Consider the following 23,773-nt stretch of genomic DNA (forward strand, 5'->3'; position numbering starts at 1 on the left):
TTGATCTGCATTTCCCTAATGACTAATGATGTTGAGCACTTCTTAAGGTGCCTCTCGGCCATCTGAATTTCTTCAGGTGAAAATTCTTTGTTTAGATCTGTAGCCCATTTTTTAATAGGGTTATTTGGTTCCCTGGGGTCTAACTTCTTGAGTTCTTTGTATATATTGGATATTAGCCCTCTATCAGATGTGGGGTTGGTGAATATCCTTTCCCAATTTGATGGTTCCCGTTTTGTCCTTTTAACAGTATCCTTTGCCTTACAGAAACTTTGTAATTTTATGAGGTCCCATTTGTCAATTCTTGATCTTAAAGCATAAGCTATTGGTGATCTGTTCAGGAACTTTTGCCCTGTGCCCATGTCCTCAAGGGTCTTCCCCAGTTTCTTTTCTATTAGTTTCAGTGTGTCTGGTTTTACATGAAGGTCCTTGATCCACTTGGAGTGAAGTTTAGTACATGGAGATAAGAATGGATCAATTCACCTTCTTCTGCATGCTGACCTCCAATTGAACCAGCACCATTTATTGAAAAAGCTATCTTTTTTTCCACTGGATGTTTTTGGCTCCTTTGTCGAAAATCAAGTGACCATAGGTGTGTGGATTCATTTCTGGATCTTCAATTCTATTCCATTGGTCCACTTGTCTGTCACTGTGCCAATACCATGCAGTTTTTAACACTATTGCTCTGGAGTATTGCTTGAAGTCAGGGATACTGATTCCCCAAGAATTTCTTTTGTTTTTGAGAATAGTTTTAGCTATCCTGGGTTTCTTGTTATTCCAGATGAATTTGAGAATTGCTTTTTCTAACTCTGTGAAGAGCTGAGTTGGGATTTTGATGGAGATTGCATTGAATCTGTAGATCGCTCTTGGCAAGATGGCCATTTTAACTATATTAATCCTGCCAATCCATGAGCATGGCAGATTTTTCCATTTTCTGAGGTCTTCTTCGATTTCCTTCTTCAGAGACCTGAAGTTCTTGTCATATAGATCTTTCACTTGTTTGGTTAGAGTCACACCAAGATACCTTATATTGTTTGTGGCTATTTTGAAGCCTGCCATTTCCCTAACTTCTTTCTCAGCCTGCTTATCCTTTGAGTATAGGAAGGCAACTGATTTCCTTGAGTTGATTTTATAACTAGCCACTGTGCTGAAGTTGTTTATCAGCTGTAGCAGTTCTCTGGTGGAAGTTTTTGGGTCACTTAAGTAGACTATCATGTCATCTGCAAATAGTGATAATTTGACTTCTTCCTTTCCAATTTGTATCCCCTTGACCTCCTTATGTTGTCTAATTGCTCTAGCTAGAACTTCAAGTACTATATTGAAAAGATATGGAGAGAGAGGACAGCCTTGTCTAGTCCCTGATTTTAGTGGGATTGCTTCAAGTTTCTCTCCACTTAGTTTGATGTTTGCTACAGGTTTGGTGTATATTGCTTTAACGATGTTTAGGTATGGGCCTTGAATTCCTGTTCTTTCCAATACTTTTAGCATGAAAGGATGCTGGATTTTGTGAAATGCTTTTTCTGCATCTAATGAGATGTTCATATGGCTTTTTTCTTTTAGTTTTTTTATTTAGTGGATAGCATTGATGGATTTCCTTATATTGAACCATCCCTGCATCCCTGGGATGAAGCCTACTTGATCATGGTGGATGATCGTTTTGATGTGTTCTTGGATTCAGTTGGCAAGAATTTCATTAAGTATTTTTGTATCAATATTCATAAGAGACATTGGCCTGAAGTTGTCTTTCTTTGTTGGATCTTTGTGTGGTTTTGGTATCAGCGTAATTGTGGCTTCATAGAATGAGTTGGGTAGAGTTCCTTCTGTTTCTATTTTGTGGAATAATTTGAAGAGTATTGGTTTTAGGTCTTCTATGAAGCTCTGATAGAACTCTGCACTAAAGCCATCTGGTAACGTGCTTTTTTTGGTTGGGAGACTTTCTATGACCCTTTTTATTTCTTCAGGTGTTATGGGACTGTTTAGTTGATCCTGATTTAGTTTTGGTGTCTGATATGTGTCTAGGATACTGTCCATTTCCTCCAGATTCTCCAGTTGTGTTGAGTATAGGCTTTTGTAGTAGGATCTAATGATTTTTTGAATTTCCTCAGTTTCTGTTATATCTCTCTTTTCATTTCTAAGTTTGTTAATCTGGATACTGTCTCTGTGTCCTTTGGTTAGTCTGACTAAGGGTTTATCTATCTTGTTGATTTTCTCAAAGACCAGCTCCTGGTTTTGTTGACTCTTTGTATAGTTCTCTTTGTTTCTACTTGATTGATTTCGGCTCTGAGTTTGATGATTTCCTGCCTTCTACTCCTTCTGGGTGAAATAGCTTCTTTTGGTTCCAGGGTTTTCAGGTGTGTCATTAAGCTGGTAATGTATGCTCCCTCCATTTTCTTTTTGGAGGCACTCAGGGCTATGAGTTTTCCTCTTAGCACTGCTTTCATTGTGTCCCATAGATTTGGGTATGTTGTGTCTTCATTTTCATTATGTTCTAAAAAGTCTTTTATTTATTTCTTTATTTCTTCCTTGACCAAGATATCATTGAGTAGAATATTGTTCAGTTTCCACGTGTATGTGGGTTTTCTATTGTTTTTGTTGCTATTGAAGACCGCTTTTACTCCATAGTGATCTGATAGGAGGCATGGGATAGTTCGATCTTTTTATATTTGTTGAGGTCTGTCTTGTGACCCATTATATGGTTGATTTTGGAGAAGGTACCATGAGGTGCTGAGAAAAAGGGATATTCTTTTGCTTTAGGATATAATGTTCTATATATATCTGTTAAATCTAATTGGTCCAAAGCTTCAATTAGTTGCATTGTGTCCCTGTTTAGTTTCTGTTTTCCTGATCGGTCCATTGAGGAAAGTGCAGTGTTGAAGTCACCCACAATTATTGTGTTAGGTGCAATGTGTGCTTTGAGCTTTAATAAAATTTCTTTTATGAATTAGGGTGCCCTTCCATTTGGAGCATTTATGTTCAGAATTGAGAGTTCTTCTTGTTGTATTTTTCCTTTGACCAGCAAGAAGTGTCCCTCAAAGTCTCTTTTTATGACTTTGGGTTGAAAGTCAATTTTATCTGATATTAAAATGGCTACTCCAGCTTGTTTCCTGAGACCATTTGCTTGTAAAATTGTCTTCCAGTCTTTTACTTTAAGGTAGTGTTTGTCTTTGACCCTGAGGTGTGTTTCCTGTATGCAGCAAAATGTAGGGTCCTGTTTACGTATCCAGTCTGTTAGTCTATGTCTTTTTATTGGGACATTGAGTCCATTGATATTAAGAGATATCAAGGAATAGTGATTGTTACTTCCTGTCATTTTTGACGTTATTTTTTAAATTTGATTGGTTAACTTCTTTTTGTTTTGATGAAAGGTTACTATCTTGCTTTTTCCAGAGTGATGTTTCCCTCCTTGTATTGGTGTTTTCCTCCTATTATCCTTTGTAGGGCTCGGTTTGTGGATAGATATTGGGTAAACTTGGTTTTGTCATGGAATATCTTAGTTTCTCCATCTATGGTGATCGAGAGTTTTGCTGGATATAGTAGTTTTGAATGGCATTTGTGTTCTCTCAGAGTCTGCATGAGATCTGCCCAGGATCTTCTAGCCTTCATAGTCTCAGGTGAAAAGTCTGCTGTGATTCTGATAGGTCTTCCTTTATATGTTACTTGGCCTTTTTCTCTTACTGCCTTTAATATTCTTTCTTTGTTTAGTACATTTGGTGTTTTGATTATTATGTGACGGGAAGTATTTCTGTTCTGGTCCTGTCTGTTTGGAGTTCTGTAGGCTTCTTGTATATTCATGGGCATCTCTCTCTTTAGGTTAGGGAAGTTTTCTTCCATAATTTTATTGATGATATTTGCTGGCCCTTTATGTTGTAAATCTTCACTCTCATCTATGCCTATAATCCTTAGGTTTGGTCTTCTCATTGTGTCCTGGATTTCCTGGATATTTTCGGTTACAAGCTTTTTGCATTTTGCATTTTCTTTAACTGTTGAGTCCATGGTTTCTATGGTATCTTCAGCATCTGAGATTCTTTCTTCTATCTCTTGTATTCTGTTGTTGATATTTGCATCTCTGTTCCCTGATTTCTTCCCAAGGCTTTCTATCTCCAAAGTTGTCTCCCTTTGAGTTTTCTTAGTTGTTTCTACTTCTGATTTTAGATCCTGGATGGTTTTGCTTAGCTCCTTCACTTGCTTGTTTGTGCTTTCCAGTAATTCTTTAAGAGATTTTTGTGTTTCCTCTTTCATGACCTCAGCCTGTTGACCAAAGTTCTCCTGTATTTCTTTAAGTGTTTTTTGCATTTCCTCCTTATTGGCTTTTGTATTCTCCTGAATTTCTTTCAATGATTTTTGTGTTTCCCTTGCATGGGCTTCTAACTTTTGATCCATTTTCTCCTGAATTTCTTTAGGTATGTCCTTCATGTGTTCCTGTACCAGCATCATGACCAGTGATTTTAAATCCAAATCTTGTTTTACTGGTGTGATGGGGTATCCAGGACATGCTGTTAAAGGAGAATTGGGTTCAGATGTTGCCATATTGCCTTGATTTCTGTTAGTGATGTTCCTGCATTTGCCTTTTGCCATCTAGTTCTCACTGGTGTTAGTTGGTCTTGTCAATGCTGGACTCACCAGTGCAAGCTGCCTCTTCCCAGGTGGCCTCTGGTGCACAGCTTACCTCCTGCACTGCCTGGAGACAGAGTACTATTGCCCAGGCTGTTTAGATCCTGAAGCAGATACCTGAAGTCTCCTTCCGGGGCCGGCTGGATTCACCAGAGCACACTGACTTCTCCCAGCTGGCCCCCAGGAAGCCGCTCTTGCCTCTTGCTGGACCTGGAGATGTGGCGTTGTGGCCCAGGCTGATCTGGATCCGGAAGCAGAGAGATCTGAGGGCTCCGCCAGAGGCCTCAGCACTGGAACCTAAGCTCTGTGCCACTGGAGCAAGCTGTGCGCTCCCAGTCTGCCTCCAGGTGCACACCAGGTCTCCCGCAGTTCCTGGAGACTGAGTGCTGTGGCCCAGGCTGTTCAGATCCCAAAGCAGACACCTGAAGGCTCCCTCCGGGGCCAGCTGGATTCTCCAGAGCACACTGACTTCTCCCAGCCGGCCTCCCGGTGCCTCTTGCAGTACCTGGAGATGTGTCGTTGCCTGGCTAATCTGAATCCAGAAGAGGAGAGCCATTCAAAATTTTTGAGGCACATATCCTGTGTTGCTGAATTAAAATCTAGAGTTCTTCTTTTCATTCTAATGTCTCTTTCTCTTTCATGGTCATTATTGCTCTTCTAGAATACAGGGTGCTTGAATTGCTGAATGCATCCCTTATACACTGGCACCTCAGGAAAGAGAGCTGAGTCCTTAGCTGCAGTAGCAGCCCACTTGACAGACAGGTTCCTCACAGTGTCTTAATGTGTTCAAGAGAACAAGTTGAAGCCAAGGAGCAAGATTAGCATGGCAGCTCTGGGATCCAGAACACCAACCCATTATGTTTCCTCTATTCAGTTCACCTGAGTTGCTCCTCAGTTCTATGTTTCTCAGGCACCACTCCAATTTCCTGACTTTTCCTGAATGCAACCCATAACTCTTGTTTGTCTTGATTGCTTTCTTTATTTATCTGTGAGAGTTTTGCATACAAAAAAACTTTTAATGATATTGGTCTGTGGAATATTAAACCTAGTAGAAAAAAAATGAAATGAGTTGTAATGAGGATGAATGTTGTCTTTTATGGCGAACTGTGGAAGACTTTGCCTTTTGATGAATGATATCACTTTTAACTGCCATATTCTTTATTTATTTATTTATTTATTTATTTATTGCCATATTCTTCTTAACCAAGGTACCTAAATATGTGTTAAACTCAGCATCTGACAATTAGAATGCTTCTTTCTACCAAATGTGATCCTAAAATCTCTTTTCAGTATTTTTGTTTGGAGGGGATTGCAGTGTTTGTTTATAGTACCTTGGCTTACAAGCATCCCAGAGATTTTCACATGTAGGCAAGTATTTTTCCACTGAGTAGAAGCCTCTATTTTCTGTGTGTGTCAGGGGTGGAGACATATGAATCTATATGATACACAGAGCCACTGATCACAACACACTTCTGTCATTCATATTGAACTGACTTTTTCACAATGGGACAGGATCAGGTACAATGTCAACACTGGATTTGGAGAGGGGATATACAGTTGCTCTTCAAGAACTCCAGAAGCAGTTCTCAGTTCTTTACAAAACATTTTCTCTTCTCAACCTATGCTGTTATTTTTTCCCAACTCTTAATAAGATCCATATATTCAGGCAGCAGATATATTTATTTTGAAAAACAAAGCTTTCTTTCATATACATAGTGCTCTTTTTTTCCTTTCATGAGCTTGTGGTCTCACTAAAACATCATAATCACTGTGTGATTGAAGAGAGAGTGAGGTGTCACATCTTCAGCAGGGATCAAGTACAGATACCAAAAGACAGAAAGAGACACTGGGTGAGCACTGAACAGACACATGTAAGTGTAGCCACAGCATCTGCAACATTCTGTGGACATGGTTCACAGTACAGTTTGTTGCGCTTCCTCACAAGTTCCTGCCTTAACTCCACAGCTTGTGGAGTCAGCATTGTGCTCTTTATGGAAGGGCTAGGTGGAATGAAAGCTTCTCTTTAAATAGAATTCAAATTGTATCAATTTCTTCCATCAGTCCTCATCTTCTTTTGGGAAAAGGTTGTGCTTCAGTTTCCTCACAGTGCTTAATCCTGCTGGAGCTGCCCACTCGCCATCCCTTCTCCTATATCTCATCCCTTTGCTCCTTCTCTCCAGGAACGAAAAGAACCTTCAAGCATTTCTAGAACATTATTTTTCATGCTTGAAAGTCCTTTCCTGTTATCCTTATGTAACATATTGCCATACAATAGTGCCACGTGACTTTGCATTTATTTCATTAAATTCTTTCTCCAAGACTAGCTTCTCAGAAAGCTCATCATAGGTTCTAGTGTTCAAAATCACACCTGCTTGATAGTATTTGCTATGACATTTGGGATATATCATTTCATTCCATCAAGTCCAACTCTTAAAACGTTCTTTAAACTTGATTTATTTCATTTATTCACTAGAATGTTGTATTTACATATTTATAAATGCACATGTATATACATATACATACATGCCTACAACAATTAATAAAAAAAGAGCCCATGAATCTACAAGAAAGCAAGGATGCACGTATGAGATGGTTTTGATGTAGGAAAGTTAAAGGGGGAAATGATGTAAATCCAATATAATTAGAAAAAAATAAAGAAATAATTTTTATCTCTTTTTCCTAGTTAGAGTTTCTTTGTGTGTTACTGGCTGACCTGGAATTCACTCTGTACACTAGGCTGGCCTCATACTTACAAAACATCTTCTTGCTTCTGCCTCCCAAGTGCTGGGATTAACAGTGTGTACCACTACCACCCAGCAAAAGAAATATTTTTTGAATAAGAAAAGAAATAGAGTAAATATTAAAAATATTTTTAAAATATATTTATATTTTTAACCCCATGAAAAAGTAACCATAACTCTTTTGTTTAAAGTTCCTTGTCCAGTTGTGAGCAGTAAAAGCAGACTATTAGCAAAATGGCTCTTTAGTAACTATTTCTTGTACTCACCATTATGGGAAAAAATGGAAATTGTGAAAAGTTTACTTAAGGAGAATGAATTATGAGTTCAAAGTGGACATTACCTCAAACTCAATGTTGCCCTCAAGTGGCGTAGAATCTTGACACAAATGCTGAGACTAATCAAGCAGTTACCTACAGAATTCATAACCATGAGGACTGTCATGGCAATCTGAGATATGGAACAGCATTTCTTATGCTCCCTAGAGAGATGTGGGCGGACTTCTCCAAGCCAGCAATATTGGAGTCATGACCTGACAGATAGTAAAGGAGAGAGTGTATGACAATTCCAAACAAGGAAACCATGGCTACTTATTGAGGACCGAGTCTCAGTCAGAATGACTGCAACTAACAATCTTCCGGTTGCCTCACATATGTATTAAGGAAAGGTCTACATCTACTACCTTCAAAGACCCATATTTCATTACAGCATCATTTCCAATGTGACTTTGACTGGCCCTTATTAGATTTTCATGAGTGACATTGGTGGTGCTTCCTGGATAACGTACCCATTTTCAATGGCTAATGAATATTGTGAGAAAGACTTGGAAGTGTAACAATTATATTATTGATTAGAATTGATGGTTATAAGGTAGAGTAGGTCTGTATCTTAGTCAGGGTTTCTATTCCTGCACAAACATCATGAACAAGAAGCATGTTGTTGAGGAAAGGGTTTATTTCACTTACACTTCCATGCTACTGTTCATCACTAAAGGAAGTAAGAACTGGAACTCTAGCAGGTCAGGAAGCAGGACCTGATGCAGATGCCATTGAGGGATATTTCTTACTGACTTGCTTCCCCTGGCTTGCTCAGCTTGCTTCCTTATAGAACCCAAGAATACCAGCCTACAGATGGTACCACCCACAAGGGGCCCTCTGCCCTTGATCACTAATTGAGAAAATGCCCTACAGCTGGATCTCATGGAGGCACTTTCCCAACTGAAGCTCCTCTTTCTGTGATAATTCCAGCCTGAGTCAAGCTGACACACAAAACCAGACAGTACAGTCTGTATCTCACAGTGTGTAAATAATTTCCTAAGTTTATTAAATCATGACTGATGCATTATATCCACAAACATGAATTTGAGAAATTTTGACAAATGTGTACCAAAAAACTGTCATCTAATAAGATTCTGAACATGTTCATTGTACCTAAAATTTTCTCTTGCCATTTGTAATCCATTTGCTTTCACAGTAGATTGATGTGATCTTTCTCAAGTCCAAAGATTGATTTTAAAGTACTTTACATGTAATACTGTTTCAAGCACTAAAATAATACTTGACAGTATTTTGGGATTAGTTGGCTTATATGGTTCCTGGGATAACTTAGGAAATCCAAATCTTTTAACCCACCTCCACATTCAGAAAAAATGAGAAGACAGTCATATATCTGGTTTCTCCTATTGTCAATACAGTTTGCTTGGAAACATGGTATAACAAATATTAACCTAATGATAAATCACTAGAAAAAATTTAAGAGCAATTCATCTCCAATAAGTTCTTCAAATAAATTGTTTGGGAGAAAATCTAAAATGTGAGTTATTCAAAGTGTTTTTTTTTTTTTATGTTTCTCAAGCATTCAGCAATCCCAAGGGATTATCATGTTCCATGGACACTGGCAGATGCTATACTCTACTCTTTTTGAATTTCTCCAAAGTGAGAGACAAATTGCAATCATTTATGAATGCCTAATTCTGTTTAGAAAAAAGTGTTCCAAAAAGCAAAATATTGTTTTTCTTATAACCTATTACAATTGTGTCTTGCTGGGACAAAAATTGTTGCAAACCCTGGCTTACATTTTAAAACTCCACTCAATTGATGTAGGCACCTGATAAAATTGAAAGGCTGGCTCAGGAGCACTTGTAAGAGGTAGACAGACCAGGGCAAGCTAGTGTCAGTGCAGAGAAGTGATGTGGGAAAATACAAGAAACTAGGTGCTGGCTCTACACAGACATGGCCATGAGTCATTAAGTATCTCTCAGAGCAAGGGAAGTATCAAGAAAGAGTAGTAGGAGGCTGACTAATGTCTCACTATGAGTGGTGATGCCAGTCAGGAAGATGGAGGACACCAGACACAAAGCTTTTCAAAGCTTTCCTGGGTTGTTAGAGGAAGAAGTGGCCATGATTATGATACCCAACACTTGGCTTCTAGTCTCCTACTTGTACAGTCTCAATTTGTGTTCCCTGAATCTGCTCAAACAACTTTAGGAAACAGATATATCTCATTTCTTTGAAGAAGCCAAGTTCTCTTCATTACAAGGATATTCATTCCATTGCCTGCTTTTTAGAGCATTATTTGCCTAATCTGGCTTCTGTAAGATCTCTAGATGAGTGGGGCATGTTGCTTTCACTTGTTGTCATATGTTTGATATCAAGTAAAAATACTGCAATCAATATCTAATGACTATTTACTGAACAAAATACATACATAAAGCAACAAATGAACAATAATTATCATTTTTAGCTACTCAGTAGAAAATTTGACACTTGATTGAGTTACCCTCATGGTTATGGGCACTGCAAAGAATGAACTTTGACATAAGTATGTTAAATTAGGGAGTGTCTATATTTGTGTAGTAAACAGGCTTTAAAATAATGCCTGAAAAAAAAAGCATTGCACTAAGACCTTCCATAAAAAATTAGAATGTTCTCATGGCAGCAATTTAGAAAGTACACCTGAAATCCCTAGAAGGAAAGCAAAGGAAAGCACATAAATCAACATTAAGTCTGAAATCAATCGGTTAGAAACAAAGAAAACAATACAAAGAATCAATGAAACCAAGAGATGGTCCTTTGAGAAAATGAACAAGTTATACTAACCCTCAGCCAAACTAAGGAAGACAGACAGACAGAGAGAGAGAGAGAGAGAGAGAGAGAGAGAGAGAGAGAGAGAGAGAGAGAGAGAATATAAAAATAAATTCAGAATAAAAAGGGAGACATATCAACAGACACTGAAGAAATTCAAAGAATAATTAGGTCTTACTTCAAGAGACTGTATTTCACAAAATTGAAGAATCTCAAGGAAATGAACAATATTTTAGACAGGTACCACTTAGGAAAGTTAAATCAAGATCAGGTAAACTATTTAAAGAGTCCTATAACTCCTAAAGAAATAGAAACAGTCATTAAAAGTTTCCTAACGAAAAGGATCCCAAGGATTGATGGTTTTAGTGCAGAATTCTATCAGACTAAAAAAAGAGCTAATACCAATACTCCTAAAACCATTTCACAAAATGATAACAGAAGAACACTGCCAAACTCATTCTTTGACGCCACAGTCACCCTGATACCTATACCATACAAAGGCCCAACAAAGAAAGAATTTCAGGCCAATTTCACTTATTGATGGAAAAATACTCCATAAAATACCTGCAAACCGAATGCAGGAACACATCAAATACATCATCCACCATGACCAAGTAGGATTCATCCGAGGGATGCAGGGATGGCTCACTATACAAAAATCCATCAATGTAATCCACCACATAAACAAACTGAAAGAAAAAAAAAACACACCATCATCTCATTAGATGCTAAAAAAGACTTTGAGAATATCCAACATCCCTTCACGCTAACATGTATTTAGAGAGTTAAGGGACACAAGGCATATACCTAAGCATAATAGAGGCAATATATAACAAGCTAATAGACACCATCAGGCTAAATGGAAAGAAACTTAAAGCAATAACACTAAATTCAGGGACAAGACAAGGCTGACCACACTCTATCTATTCAATATAGTACTTGAAGAGTTAGCCAGAGCAATAAGACAACTAAAGGAGATCAACAGTATTGAAATTGAAAAAGAAGTATTGCCATTTGCAGATATGATAGTATACATAAGCAACTCTAAAATTTCTACCAGAGAGCTTCTATAGGTGATAAACAATTTCAACAAAGTGGCATGATACAAACTTAATTCAAAGAAATCTGTAGTCATCCTTTATATAAATGATAAATTTGCTGACAAAGAAATTAGGGAAACAATGCCTCTTACAATACCTATAAGTAATATAAGATATATTGGTTTAACTCTAAGCAAGCAAGTGAAAAATCTGTGTATGAAGAACTTCAAGTTCCTGAGAAAGAAATTGAAGAAAAGCTCAGAAGATGAAAAGGTCTCCCATGCTAATGGATAGGTAGGATTAACGTAGTGAAAATGGCCATCTTACCAAAAGCAATCTACAGATTCAGTACAACCACATCAAAATGCCAACACAATTTTTTATAGACCTTGAAACTGAAATACTCAACTTCAGATAGAAAATAATAAACCCAGAATAAGCAAAACAATTCTCAGTAATAAAGTTACTGGGGAAATCACCATTCCTTATTTCAAGCTGTACTGCAAGGCAATAGTGATTAAAAAACCTGCATGGTATTGGTACAGAAACAGTTACTTTGATCAATGGAATTGAATCAAAGGCCCAGAAATAAATCCACACACCTATAAACACTTGATTTTTGATAAAGAAGCCAAAATTATACAATGGAAAAAAGAAAGTATCTTAAGCAAATAATGCTGGTCTCACTGGAAGTTTACATGTAGGAGAATGAAAATAGGACATATGTACCAACCTGCACAAAACTCAAGTTGAAGAGGGTCAAGAACCTCAACATAAAACGTAATATAATAAATCTCATAGAAGAGAAAGTGGGAAATAACCTTGAACTCATTGGTAAAGGAGACAAGTTCCTGACAGAATACCAGTGTTTCAGGCTCTAAGATCAACAATTAATAAATGGGACCTCATGAAACTGCAAAGTTTCTGTAAGGCAAAGGACACTGTCAATAAGATAAAATGGCAACCTACAGATTGAGAGAGAATTTTCACCAGCCCTACAACTAACAGAGGGCTAATATCAAAATTTTATAAAGAACTCATGAAGTTAAATATCAACATCACAAAAAACCCAATTAAAAAATGGAGCACAGAGCTAAACAGAAAATTCTCAACAGAGGAATTTCAAATGACCAAGAAGCACTTAAAGGAATGCTCAGCATACTTAGTTATGAGGGAAATGTAATCAAAATAGCCCCGAGATTGCACTTCACACAAACTTAGATGGCTAAGATAAAAATTTCAAGTGATAGCACATGCTGGCAAGGATGTGGAACAAGATGGAACACTCCTCCATTGCTGGTGGGAGTGCAAACTCATAAAGCCACTTTGGAAATCAGATTGGCAGTTTCTCAGAAAACTGGGAATAGCTCTACCTCAAGACCCAACCATAGCACTCCTGGGCATATACCCAAAATACACCACACTACACCATAGGAACATTTGCTCAGCAATATCTATAGCAGCTTTATTCATAATCACCTGACACTGGAAACAACCTAGTTGTCTCTCAACTGAAGAATGGGTAAAGAAAATGTGTTACATCTATACAATAGAATACTATTTAGCTATGAAAAACAAAGACATCATGAATTTTTCCAGGCAAATGGATGGGTCTTGAGACTATCATCCTGAGTGAGGTAGCCCAGTCCCAAAAGAACATGTACACATGGTGTGTATTCAGTTTAAAGTAAATATTAGTCTTAAAGTACAGGGTGCTCATGCTATACTCCACACAGCCAAGTAGGCTGGCCAGGAAGGAGGGTACAAGGAAGAATTCTTGAGCTTCATTCAGAAGGGAGAATGGAATGGTAGTGGAAGGCAGATGGAGGCAGGGAGCTGGTTGGGAGAGGTGATCAGGAGGGGAGTGCAAGGAAATTCCAGGTCTGGTGTTGGGTGGCTATGAGAATGAATGGAAACATGCAGCACACAGGGATGGAGGGAGTTATGGGGCATTTCCAGGAAGAGATGGAGACCTAAGATGTGGAGACACCCAGGAATCAATGGGGGTCCTTAGCTGTGACTCACAGCACTGGGGATATGGAGCCTGGGGAAGCTGCCTCCTATGGCCAGGCAGGAATTTCAGAGCAGCCCATGTACATTCTTTGGTTGTTGGTACAGTTTCTGAGAGTTCCAGAGGTGCAAGTTCCAATCAGTGTTTGACTGTGGGTATATGGATCTGTCTGAGTCAGTTGGTTGGTGGGACCTCTCAGAGGACAGCCATGCTAGACACCTGTCTACAATCATAACAGAGTATCATTAATGGTGTCATGGATTGGTGCTTGAACATAAGATGGATCCCAAGTTGGGGCGGTTATTGGTTGGGCATTTCCTCAGTCTCTGCTCCATCCATGCCTGCATTTCTTATAGACAGGATAAATTTGGGGGCAAAACCTTTGTGGGTGGATTAGTGTCCCTATCACTTCACTAGAATTCCTACCTGACCAATATTGTTGCAGATGCTAGATTTGGCAGAAGAAAAAGTAAGTTATACTTGCTTTGCTTGAGAATTATGTATTAAAGACACATTAAACCTACCTTAATGTTACAGACTTAATAGAAATTTCTATCTTTGGGGTTACAATGATATTAGCATGGCTTTTGTCTTGTTGAAGGTTACTTGCTTTTTTCATTTTTAATGTGATATTTTAATGGGAGAATAAGATGACACATCTGGAAACATGAATAAATAAATCATAGTAGGTAATGGACAAAACTGTCTTACACAAAAAGAAAGGAGTGAGTATATCCAACTTTGTATGCTAGACTATGTGTCCAATAATAGTCTCTAGAGAGTATGACACAAGAAGAAAACTGGTTATAATCTAGAATGAACACAGGTTGAGCCACGGATCTTTTCATTGCTTTATTCATACTTTTCTAGACTCTCTAAACTCTAAGGCCTTCAGTCCACACAAGGCAAAATGAGACCCAGCCAGCCAGAGTGAGCACATCCTTCTCTTTATACTCCCACCTTAAATCTCTTTATGCAGATTTTACACCAGATATGAGAGAGCCTCCTGGAAAATAGAAACACAAAGATAAATATGATAAGCCTTCCTACCTGTAGTTAGTATGCTTCAAAAACATTCCCTTTTAATCTCCTACTTGACAACATTGTGCTGATGTTGAAGGAAAGACTCAGCATGTCTTACCAAAGATCCCAAAGCTGTGCAATTAGATAAAGTCACAGCTTAGACTGTTCAAACATTCTTTCTAAAATTCAGATGTTCTGCTGTTTGGAGTCCCCGGTATATGCACATATCATGAGTATAACCAATGAAGAAGAACTGATACACCTATAAATGAAGGGAGGTCATTCAGGTAGCAAACACTTCTCCCATAGAAATAAAAAAACATAATTACCAGAAGCTTCTTGACAGCCTCTGAAGCCTCTGGCCCCAGTTCATCCACACACTTCTTCAGCCCTTCCACCAAATGTTCTACAGAAATGCCCAGTGTTTTCAGAAGCATCTTCAAGGGATCAAATGAGGGAATAATGTTGTCCAAAGGTAAAGGCAATTGATTAAGAGGAAGAGGGACTTTGTTGATGAGAAAGGCAGTGGCTGCAAGACAAAAGGAAGCAAAGAGTGAAACATGGTACACCCATCTCCATCTAAGATGCCACCCCCTCCCTCTCTGACCATCAACATCTCCAATATATTTGCACTCCTCTGGATTTCCCATGCACATTGATGGTTTTGGAACATGGTCACTAGGGATAGGAAGGGTCAGGGGGGAAGAGGGACAGGAATAAATCAGAAGAGATGTATAGAGGCTGAATAAGAAACTTATAAAAGAGAGCTGTAGAAAGAATGGAAGCTTCTCATGGTTAGTCCAGGGTGTATGAATGTATGCATACATACAGTAAAGCCTATCAATATGTACAGTTGACAAGTTAATAATTACAGCAATTAATTATTAATTATTACAATTAAAATACAATTTAAAAATTTTTCTAGAGAGAAATTACTTTGTATAGAAGATAAGCAGAATAGAAAAATGTGTAATGTAGTCTTAGGAAATCCTGTGCAGATATTTAAATATATATGTACATATGAGTTTTCACCAAATAAATTTTTATCCTAGTAGCTAAGATTTTTTTGAGGTTCATTATTTGTCTAAAAAATTGTTTCCTGATTCAAAGTATGAAACTGAAGTCAGTGCCTTGCCCTGTCTCCATTTTTTGTCACCTATTTTCCCTTCAAACTTTTTCTTCATAGACTACTAGTTATTCTGATTTGTGCTCCTTTCTGCTGCCATCTATGCCTAGAAAATTTTTCCTTGCACACTAAGGGGCAATGAAATATTCAAATCTGGCAAATTTCTCAACAAGGAGAATCTGGTAAAAGCAACCATCTTCGGTCAAGATTCTGAGTGCAGGTAGCACTTAAATTTCCATGGTTAATCTTCATAATAATCTTCACATTAAATATTTCTGCAAGTTCTATATCTTTCTGGATAACATTTTCCAAATCCTTTGCCCTTGGAGAGGCATGGCTCCTATCAAGAATTGTTCTGAAGAACCCAAACATCTCATCCTGATAGTTACAGAGACTCCCTCTCAAAGGACTGTCTCAGCCTTTTAAGGAGCCAGGTTCTGTGCCATACTTGAAAATTAAGCACTTCACTCCCCAGTACAGCCACTGAACCCTGCCTGTACACCTCACTGGGGAGTTCAGTACAACAATTTCTATAGGAGGCTCATCCTCTGCCCCACTATAAGCTCACATATAACAGTCTTTAGAGTTGATAAATGTACCTACTTCAGGAGACTAATTTACTGTGCAATGGGAGGAGTACTTATATTGGGTTACAGCTTTATTGATGGAGGAGCTCCACTATTTTCCAGCGGTTATAATTTTCTGTGAATCTGATACTCCTTTTACAATACTCTATTCCTGGTATGCCAGAATTAGTTGTCTCACAATAGAAACAGAAAAGGAGAGAGCGATCTATGCTCCAGATAGTGACTTACCAGAATAACCACAAATACCAATGGTCAACAGCAGAAAGATGGGTACCAGCTTCATAGCTGGTGCCTGTGATATTTTCCTGTTCTTTGGAGTGTAGTCAGAAAGCCCAAGAAAATCAGGGTGTCAATAGTTCTGCTCGATGTCACCCGATGGCTGCTTTTCCGCAAAGGTATTAATATATGCACTAAAGACGTAAATTTCAACCACTGCTTGTTGACTTACCCCAGCAAAAAAGAGCATCAAGGGCAGGCTTCCTAAGTAAACATTCTGGAGGGTTTTCCACTTTTCATCACATTCTCGTGAGAAACAAAGCCGTTCACAGAAGGAGTCTCAAGGAGTTCTTTCCCAAGCCCTAGCACAGAAATGATGACAGATTGCAAAGAATTTCCTCTTGGAAGAACTCTAAAGCAGTTGTGAAGGCTTTCTGTTGGGATTGAGAGAAATGTTTTCCTATAGTTCGTTTTCTGTTTATTTAAACTTTGGAGAATTGCATTACTTGTTGAACTTCTAAAATTTAGTTGACTTGCACTGCCACATTTCTCTTGAATTTACCCACTGGTCAATATTCATATATTGACTAAGACAAGGTCACCAGATCTCCATTACCTTTCCTAATGTCCTTTAGTAACCCAGGGAAAACTGAGCATGTGTTTATCTATTATCCTCTATGTCTGTGTCTGTGTCATCATTATCATCATCTCTATCAATCAACATTCTGAGAACCAATCTATTTCCAAGGCTGCCCTACTGGAACCCAGAGCTCAGCCATGAGACACCAGAATGACCAGATTTGTAACCAACATTTACGGGAGTTCACTGGGGGCATTGGCTGAGCATTGAATTCAAGGAAGGGGATAAGAAAACCTTCAATGGGAGAAATAGGGAACAGACTCCATGTGGTTTCTGAAATGAGCTCACAACCCATTGATCATATTTTACAATTTCCAACACCAAAAAAATGCTAAGAAGACAAAGTATGCTATTAGTCCCTTAATATTTGAGTTCTATCTTGCCTCCATCTGGAGGTATGGTATTGCTTTAAATATTTGATAAATTATGCAAAGGAATATGTATGCCATATTAAGATTAATACATGGGTAATCTGTTACTAATTTCTATACCCTTTTGACTGTTGCACTGTCATTAATTTCAGCTACATGATCAACTAAATGAAAAGACTATGGATAACTGCTGTGCAAAGTCAATGCTGTTTGCTGTATACTGTTTATGTTTCTGAGACATTTTAACAGATATATTAGTACATGATATGGCTACGTTAACCCCTGGAATCCACCTCCCATAATCCTCGTATCATCATTTCTGTTGGTACAGTAAACCTCTGCTATCTTTATAAGGGCTGTCATGGGCTGTTTGATTTTTAAAAATCTCTCTCTCTCTCTCTCTCTCTCTCTCTCTCTCTCTCTCTCTCTTTCTCTCTCTCTATCTTCCCCCCTTCACGTTCTTACTGCTCCTATGAATTCCTAGGCCCTTTGCCATGTCACAGATAGCAAACTTTATTTACACTGATAGTCATCTCCTTATTTGCTGGTCAGAATAATTATAAGATAGAAATGTCTTTTATTTTTTTAATTTATTCTTTGAGTCATCTCAATCCCTTTCCTGCGTGTTCGTTCGACACCCTTAATGCCTTTCTTCACATTGTTGATGCTCATATTAAGGTTTAGTTGTGAGTATCTCAAAGTAGCTATTTCCTCATTTTGGATCCTAATACAGAGCCGAGCAAAATTTATAGTTATTAAGAGTCTCGGTGCCAGGTCCATATATGATCATTTTATTTTTATAATAAACCCTCAGGCCTGGTGGTGGTGGTGCATGCCTTTAATACCAGCACTTGGGAGGCAGAGGCAAGCAGATTTCTGTGTTCTAGGCCAGCCTGATCTACAGAGTGAGCTCCAGGACAGCCAGGACTACACAGAGAAATCCAGTCTCGAGAAAACCAAAAACACAAAACAAAGCAAAAAAACAAAAACAAAAACAAAAACAAACAAACAAACAAAAACCTCAGTTGATAGGTCTTCATGGCTATCAACTTATCTTTAAAAAAATACAGAGAACTGGAAATATTGAGCTTCTTGTTAAAATCACTTAAAGGTAGAATTTTTATTATTATCTCAACATATACAGATAAGCTTTTGACAAATTTCAGCATTCTTTCTTGTTAAAAGCTCTGAAAAAACTAGGAAAAGAAGAAAAATGTCCCAGAACAGTAAAAATATGAAGCCTATAAAACTGTATCCAACATTCCACTGATGGAGGACAAACTCCTTGTGTTTCTATTAAAATCAATGAGGTGATATGGGTTCCCACTCACTCTACTCTTATTCAACATGGTCTTAGACATCTTAGTTTGATCAATAAAATAAGAGAAATAGAAACTACACAAATAGGAAAGGAAGAAGGCTAGCTACTCTTGATTGCAAATGTACATATGAGACCTATAAAGTTTCTACTAAAAGGTTCTAACAATAAACACTTTCAATAAAGTAGTAAAATACAAATTAAATATATAAAGACGAGTAACTGTTCTATAAGTTAATAACAAATCTGCTGATAAATAAATCACAAAATCAATTACATTCACAATGGCTTCAAACAATCATAAATACATAAGAATAAGGAACCGAATAACATTTCCAAGGAAAATGATTAAAACCAAACCAAAACAAACAAAAGATAAACAAAAAACACTAGACTACCTATAGAAGACACTTAGAAAATACTTGACTTCCAAGGCCCATGAATTAAGTGAATTAATAGAGTGAAATAGCTGTGTTGCTAAAAATGATCTACTGATTAAATACCATTAAAATTTCAATGGCATTACTCTCAAAGGGGGAAAACCAATTTGTATGTAATTATAAAGACTCCAGAATGACCAAAGCAATCTTAAACAAAAAAGACAAGTAACATAATATCTGATAAGACATTACACTACAGGGCCATAGTAACAAAGACCATATGACACTGGTACAAAACTGGAACTTATATCAATGGAACATAATAGGTATACAGAATTATAACCCACATGATTTTTTTTACAAAGAAACATATATTCAATAAAAGATACGCTCTTCAACAAATTGTGCTGAGAAAACTTGACATTCACATGTAGCATGAATCTAAAACTCTATCTCCTTGTTACTCAAGCCTAAACTCAAAATGGATGAAAAACTTTCATGCTATACCTGAAAGTATAAAATTGTTAAAGGAAAACTTGTTAGACATAGGTTAATGAGGATTTTCTTGAGAGTTCTTTAAAGATATGCTACTTGCATATCCGAAACCTAAAACTGGTCCTCCTCTATTCTGGGAAGTCCTCTCAATGGAACATTCAGTTTCAGAAAGGATGCTTGTGGTCAGGGAAAAAGAGAACACCTGACTAGGCAGTTAAATAAGCCAAATCAACCCTGGTGATCGACGGGGTGAGTGACATTGCAGTCAGATTGTCCTCATATTCAGCTCAGAACGTACTTAAAATGACTCTAATCCTTCAGGACGTATGGTAACTGAGCTTATTCTGTGAATAAACCTTCTTCACAGTACGGGAAGCATACATAAACCAAGTTAGGCAGCCCAGAGAATGAGAGAAAAGTATGGCTAGCTATTCTGACAGAAAAGTAATATCCGGAATAAAAAAAGAACTAAAACAAACAATCAAACAAACTTAAATACCAGAAAGCCAAAACCCCATTCAATAGCGGAGTTGGTGACATAGTTTGTAAAAGATGGAATATAAAAGGTCAAGAACTGTACGTTTAAATGTTCAGATTTAGCTATTAAGAAAAAGTGAACCAAAGCCACAGTGGGGTAGGTAGAGAGAAGTGGTGGGTGAGGAAGAGACTATAGTGAAAATATGCTACATACATGAAGGAAACCATCTTTATGAAACTCTACACTATATAATTAAACCATGACAAAGAATAAATTATAAGAATTAAAACGAATAGCCAAGATGTAAGGCCTTTCTATTTTGGTCTGACGTTTGCTATGCTTAAGTAATTAAGGTGTATTTCCACTAAGCATCAGTTAAACACACTGTGACTGTTAGTGTTCCTTGTCAGTTTCACTGGATCAGGAATAAGTGAGAGATAAGCCTCAGCATACACTGAGAGGATTGTTATGACTGTGTCAACTAAAGCGGGAAGATTTCCCTCTCCCTGAATGTAAGATAGTGCCCTCTCCAGGGGCAGACAAGATATAAAGAGGTCCAAGGTTAATTTCCTTTTGTCATCTTGTCTCAGGTGGGACTCAGGAATGTTTATAAATTATTGACATCTTGTTGAGTTTATCCACTCTTACAGCTGCCACCATTGCCATCTTTCTCAGACACAAAAATTCAGTTTCTTTAACCTTCCAACACTGAATAGTGACCAGCGGCCTTCAGGAGCCCTCCAGGTCTTTAGTATCATCCACACACACTGAGCTGCCATAGCTTCTCAGTATAGCCAGTATGAAGGCAGCCATGTTGCTTTAATCAAACTTAAGGGGATAATGCCATGCTACCCTCGATCACTGGGCTTTCATGCTTTACAGAAAAATCCCAATGGGATGTAATCTGGAAGGCAAAAGCAGAGAGAATAACTGATTAAAGGAGAGAAAACCAAAACAAAATTGGGGAAAGAACAGAAAAAAAGAGGCCATGTGTCACAGCTGACTGGATGCTTTCAGTCAAGGCTCTGTAGCTTCAACTGGTTCTGGACTTTAAAGATTTGGATAAGAAGACAGAAGACAAAACAGGATTTTCAATGCCTTATATAAGAAAGCAAACTGAGGTAATTTGTTAGACTGAGAACAGTTAGTCTTTGGCTGGGTTGAGGTCTCATGATTTTCTGTTCTTTGTACTATCCTTCTATCTCACAGCATGTGCCAAGCTTAAAACTCAAACACATGCTACACATACATGCTCTCAATCACACAAGCACTGTGTATCTGAAGGATTAGCTGGGAAGTGTGACACTTGTATTCTAGACCATGATTAACGGATTGGGATTGACATTTGATCTAGGAAGACGTGACTGGAGGTCTTGAATGGGGAAAGAAAGACATTTAGAAATACAAAAGGCAGTGCTTGTGTCCAGAGCATTGGTCATGACAAACCTGTGAGCAGATGCTACAATTAGCTCCATAGCAACAGGGCGTTGCCAAGCCTACCCTGTAGCCACCAACTTCTTTTGTGTGGTCCTTTCTGGGGCATGGGACAATGCCATTTTGCATTCTTAATAGTAACCTGGAAAAATCTAACAGTGACACCTTCTCCCTTCACTGTCATGCTCTGGCCTTGGGCCATGCTGTACATGGGAACTGCATTCCCACCCAATAGGTATCAAAGTGAATGTGACCACACTCAGTGACCCTCAGAGTTCAGACTGCACTTTCCCAGAGTAAAGGGTTGGGAATCGTGTCTTGGCTAAAAGTCATTTCCTTTTTCCTAAATGTTTGCACTCACTGTGGTTTTAGTGAGCAAGCCACAGTTCTGGGGAGTTGCAGAGGCTCCTGGAAAGCATGGTGTTTGTGAAATACTTCTCCAGCTTCTTTGAGGCCTGACAAACATTGAGGGCGATCTTTCATTGCTTAAGTACCTTATTCTTGGTTCTTAATTATGAAGAATAGAGGTGCCAAGTGCCACAGAAAATCAGGTTTGGAAATGTATATCTATAGTCTCAGCAACAGGAGATCAAGGCAAGAAGATCAAGGGTTCACAACTACAGACTGAGTTTTAGGCTAGCCTGGGCTACATGAGATCTTATCTTTATTGTTTTGCTTTGTTTTAGAGTGGGGTGGAGGAAAAGGTAGAAGTGCAAGTCATAAAAAAAAATCATGAGGATTTGTGAAATTGATATTGATCAAGAAACCCTTTCAAATTATGGTATACATATGCTCTCTTGTGGCCAAGGTAGAGAATGCACTACAGTTTGTCTATAAAGCAAGACAAATTTTTTAATTATTTTTTTATTTATTTATATCCCAACTGTTGCTCCTTGCATGTCCCCCCTCCCAGATTTTTCCATCCCATCCCCTCTCCCTTTCACCTCTGAAACGGTGCACACACACACCCCTCTCTGTCTCTGTCTCTGTCTCTGTCTCTGTCTCTGTCTCTCTCTCTCTCTCTCTCTCTCTCTCTCATGCACACACACACACACACATACACACACACACAGAGCACCCCCATTTCCTGGGGCATCACTTCTTACCAGATTAAGCACATCCTCTCCCAGTGAGGCCAAACAAGGCAGTCCTCTATTATATATGTGCCAGGGGCCTTGGAATAGCCAGTTGGTTGGTGATTTAGTAACCAGCGGTCCAGGTTAGTTGGCACTGTTAGTCTTCCTATGGAGTTGCCACTCCCTTCAGATCCTTCACTCCTTTCCATAATTCCTCCATAGGGGTCCCCAATCTTAGTCCAATGTTTGGATGTAAGTATCTGCATCTGCCTCAGTCAGCTGCTGGTAGAATCTCTCAGAGGACAGCTATGCTAGGCTCCTGTCTGCAAGCACAACATAGCATTAGTAATAGTGTCAGGGTTTCATGCCCACTGGTGGGATGGATCCCAAGATGAGCCACTGGTTGGCTTTTCTTTCAGTCTCTTCTCCAATTTGTTTCCTACATTTCTTTTAGACAGGAATAATTCTGGGTCAAAAATTTTGAAGGTGGGTTGGTGTTCCCATCCCTTTCTTTGGGGGCCCTGTTTAACTACTGGAGGTGATCTCTTCAGGTTCCATCTCCCAAAAAAATGGGGTACAGAGCTAAATAGAGAATTCTCAACAAAGGAATCTTGAATGGATGAGAAGCACTTAAAGAAATGTTCAAAGTCCTTACTCATTGGGGAAATGTAAATCAAAATGACCCTGATAGTCTGCCTTACACCAATCAAAATACCTAAGAGGAAAAACTCAAGCCACAGCACACACTCACAAGGATGCAGAGAAAAGAAAATGCTCCTCTATTGCTGGTATTAAAAACTGGTATAATCAGTCTGGAAATCAATCTAGTAGTCCCTTAAAAAATCTGGAAATAGTTCTAACATGAAAAGCCAGCTTTACCAATCCTGGCTATATACTCAAAGTATCCTTCACCATATCACAAGGACACAGTCTCCACTATGTTCATAGCAGCCTTATTCATAATACCCAGAAACTGGAATCAACCCAGATGTCCCTCTACCAAAGAATGGATACAGAAAATGTGGCTCATTTACACAATAGAATACTATTCAGCTATTAAAACAAGGACACCATGAATTTTGTAGATAAATGGATGGAACTAGAACATATCATCCTGAGTGAGGTAACCCAAACACAAAAGGACATACA

General features: G+C 38.3%; 1 protein-coding gene across 1 annotated transcript; it reads right to left on the minus strand.

Annotated features, from left to right (window-relative positions):
- Positions 1–14,462: 14,462 nt before the first annotated feature.
- Scgb3a2 (secretoglobin family 3A member 2) lies at positions 14,463–16,499 on the minus strand. Its single transcript, XM_052156098.1, has 3 exons — positions 16,445–16,499; positions 14,833–15,032; positions 14,463–14,486 (listed from the first exon to the last, which is right to left on the minus strand). Exons 1-3 carry the CDS (start codon positions 16,497–16,499, stop codon positions 14,463–14,465), a joined length of 279 nt encoding a protein of 92 aa, XP_052012058.1.
- Between the last annotated feature and the right edge of the window lie 7,274 nt (positions 16,500–23,773).

The sequence above is a fragment of the Apodemus sylvaticus genome, chromosome 13 (genome assembly GCF_947179515.1).
Source record: "Apodemus sylvaticus chromosome 13, mApoSyl1.1, whole genome shotgun sequence".
Lineage (NCBI taxonomy): Eukaryota > Metazoa > Chordata > Mammalia > Rodentia > Muridae > Apodemus > Apodemus sylvaticus.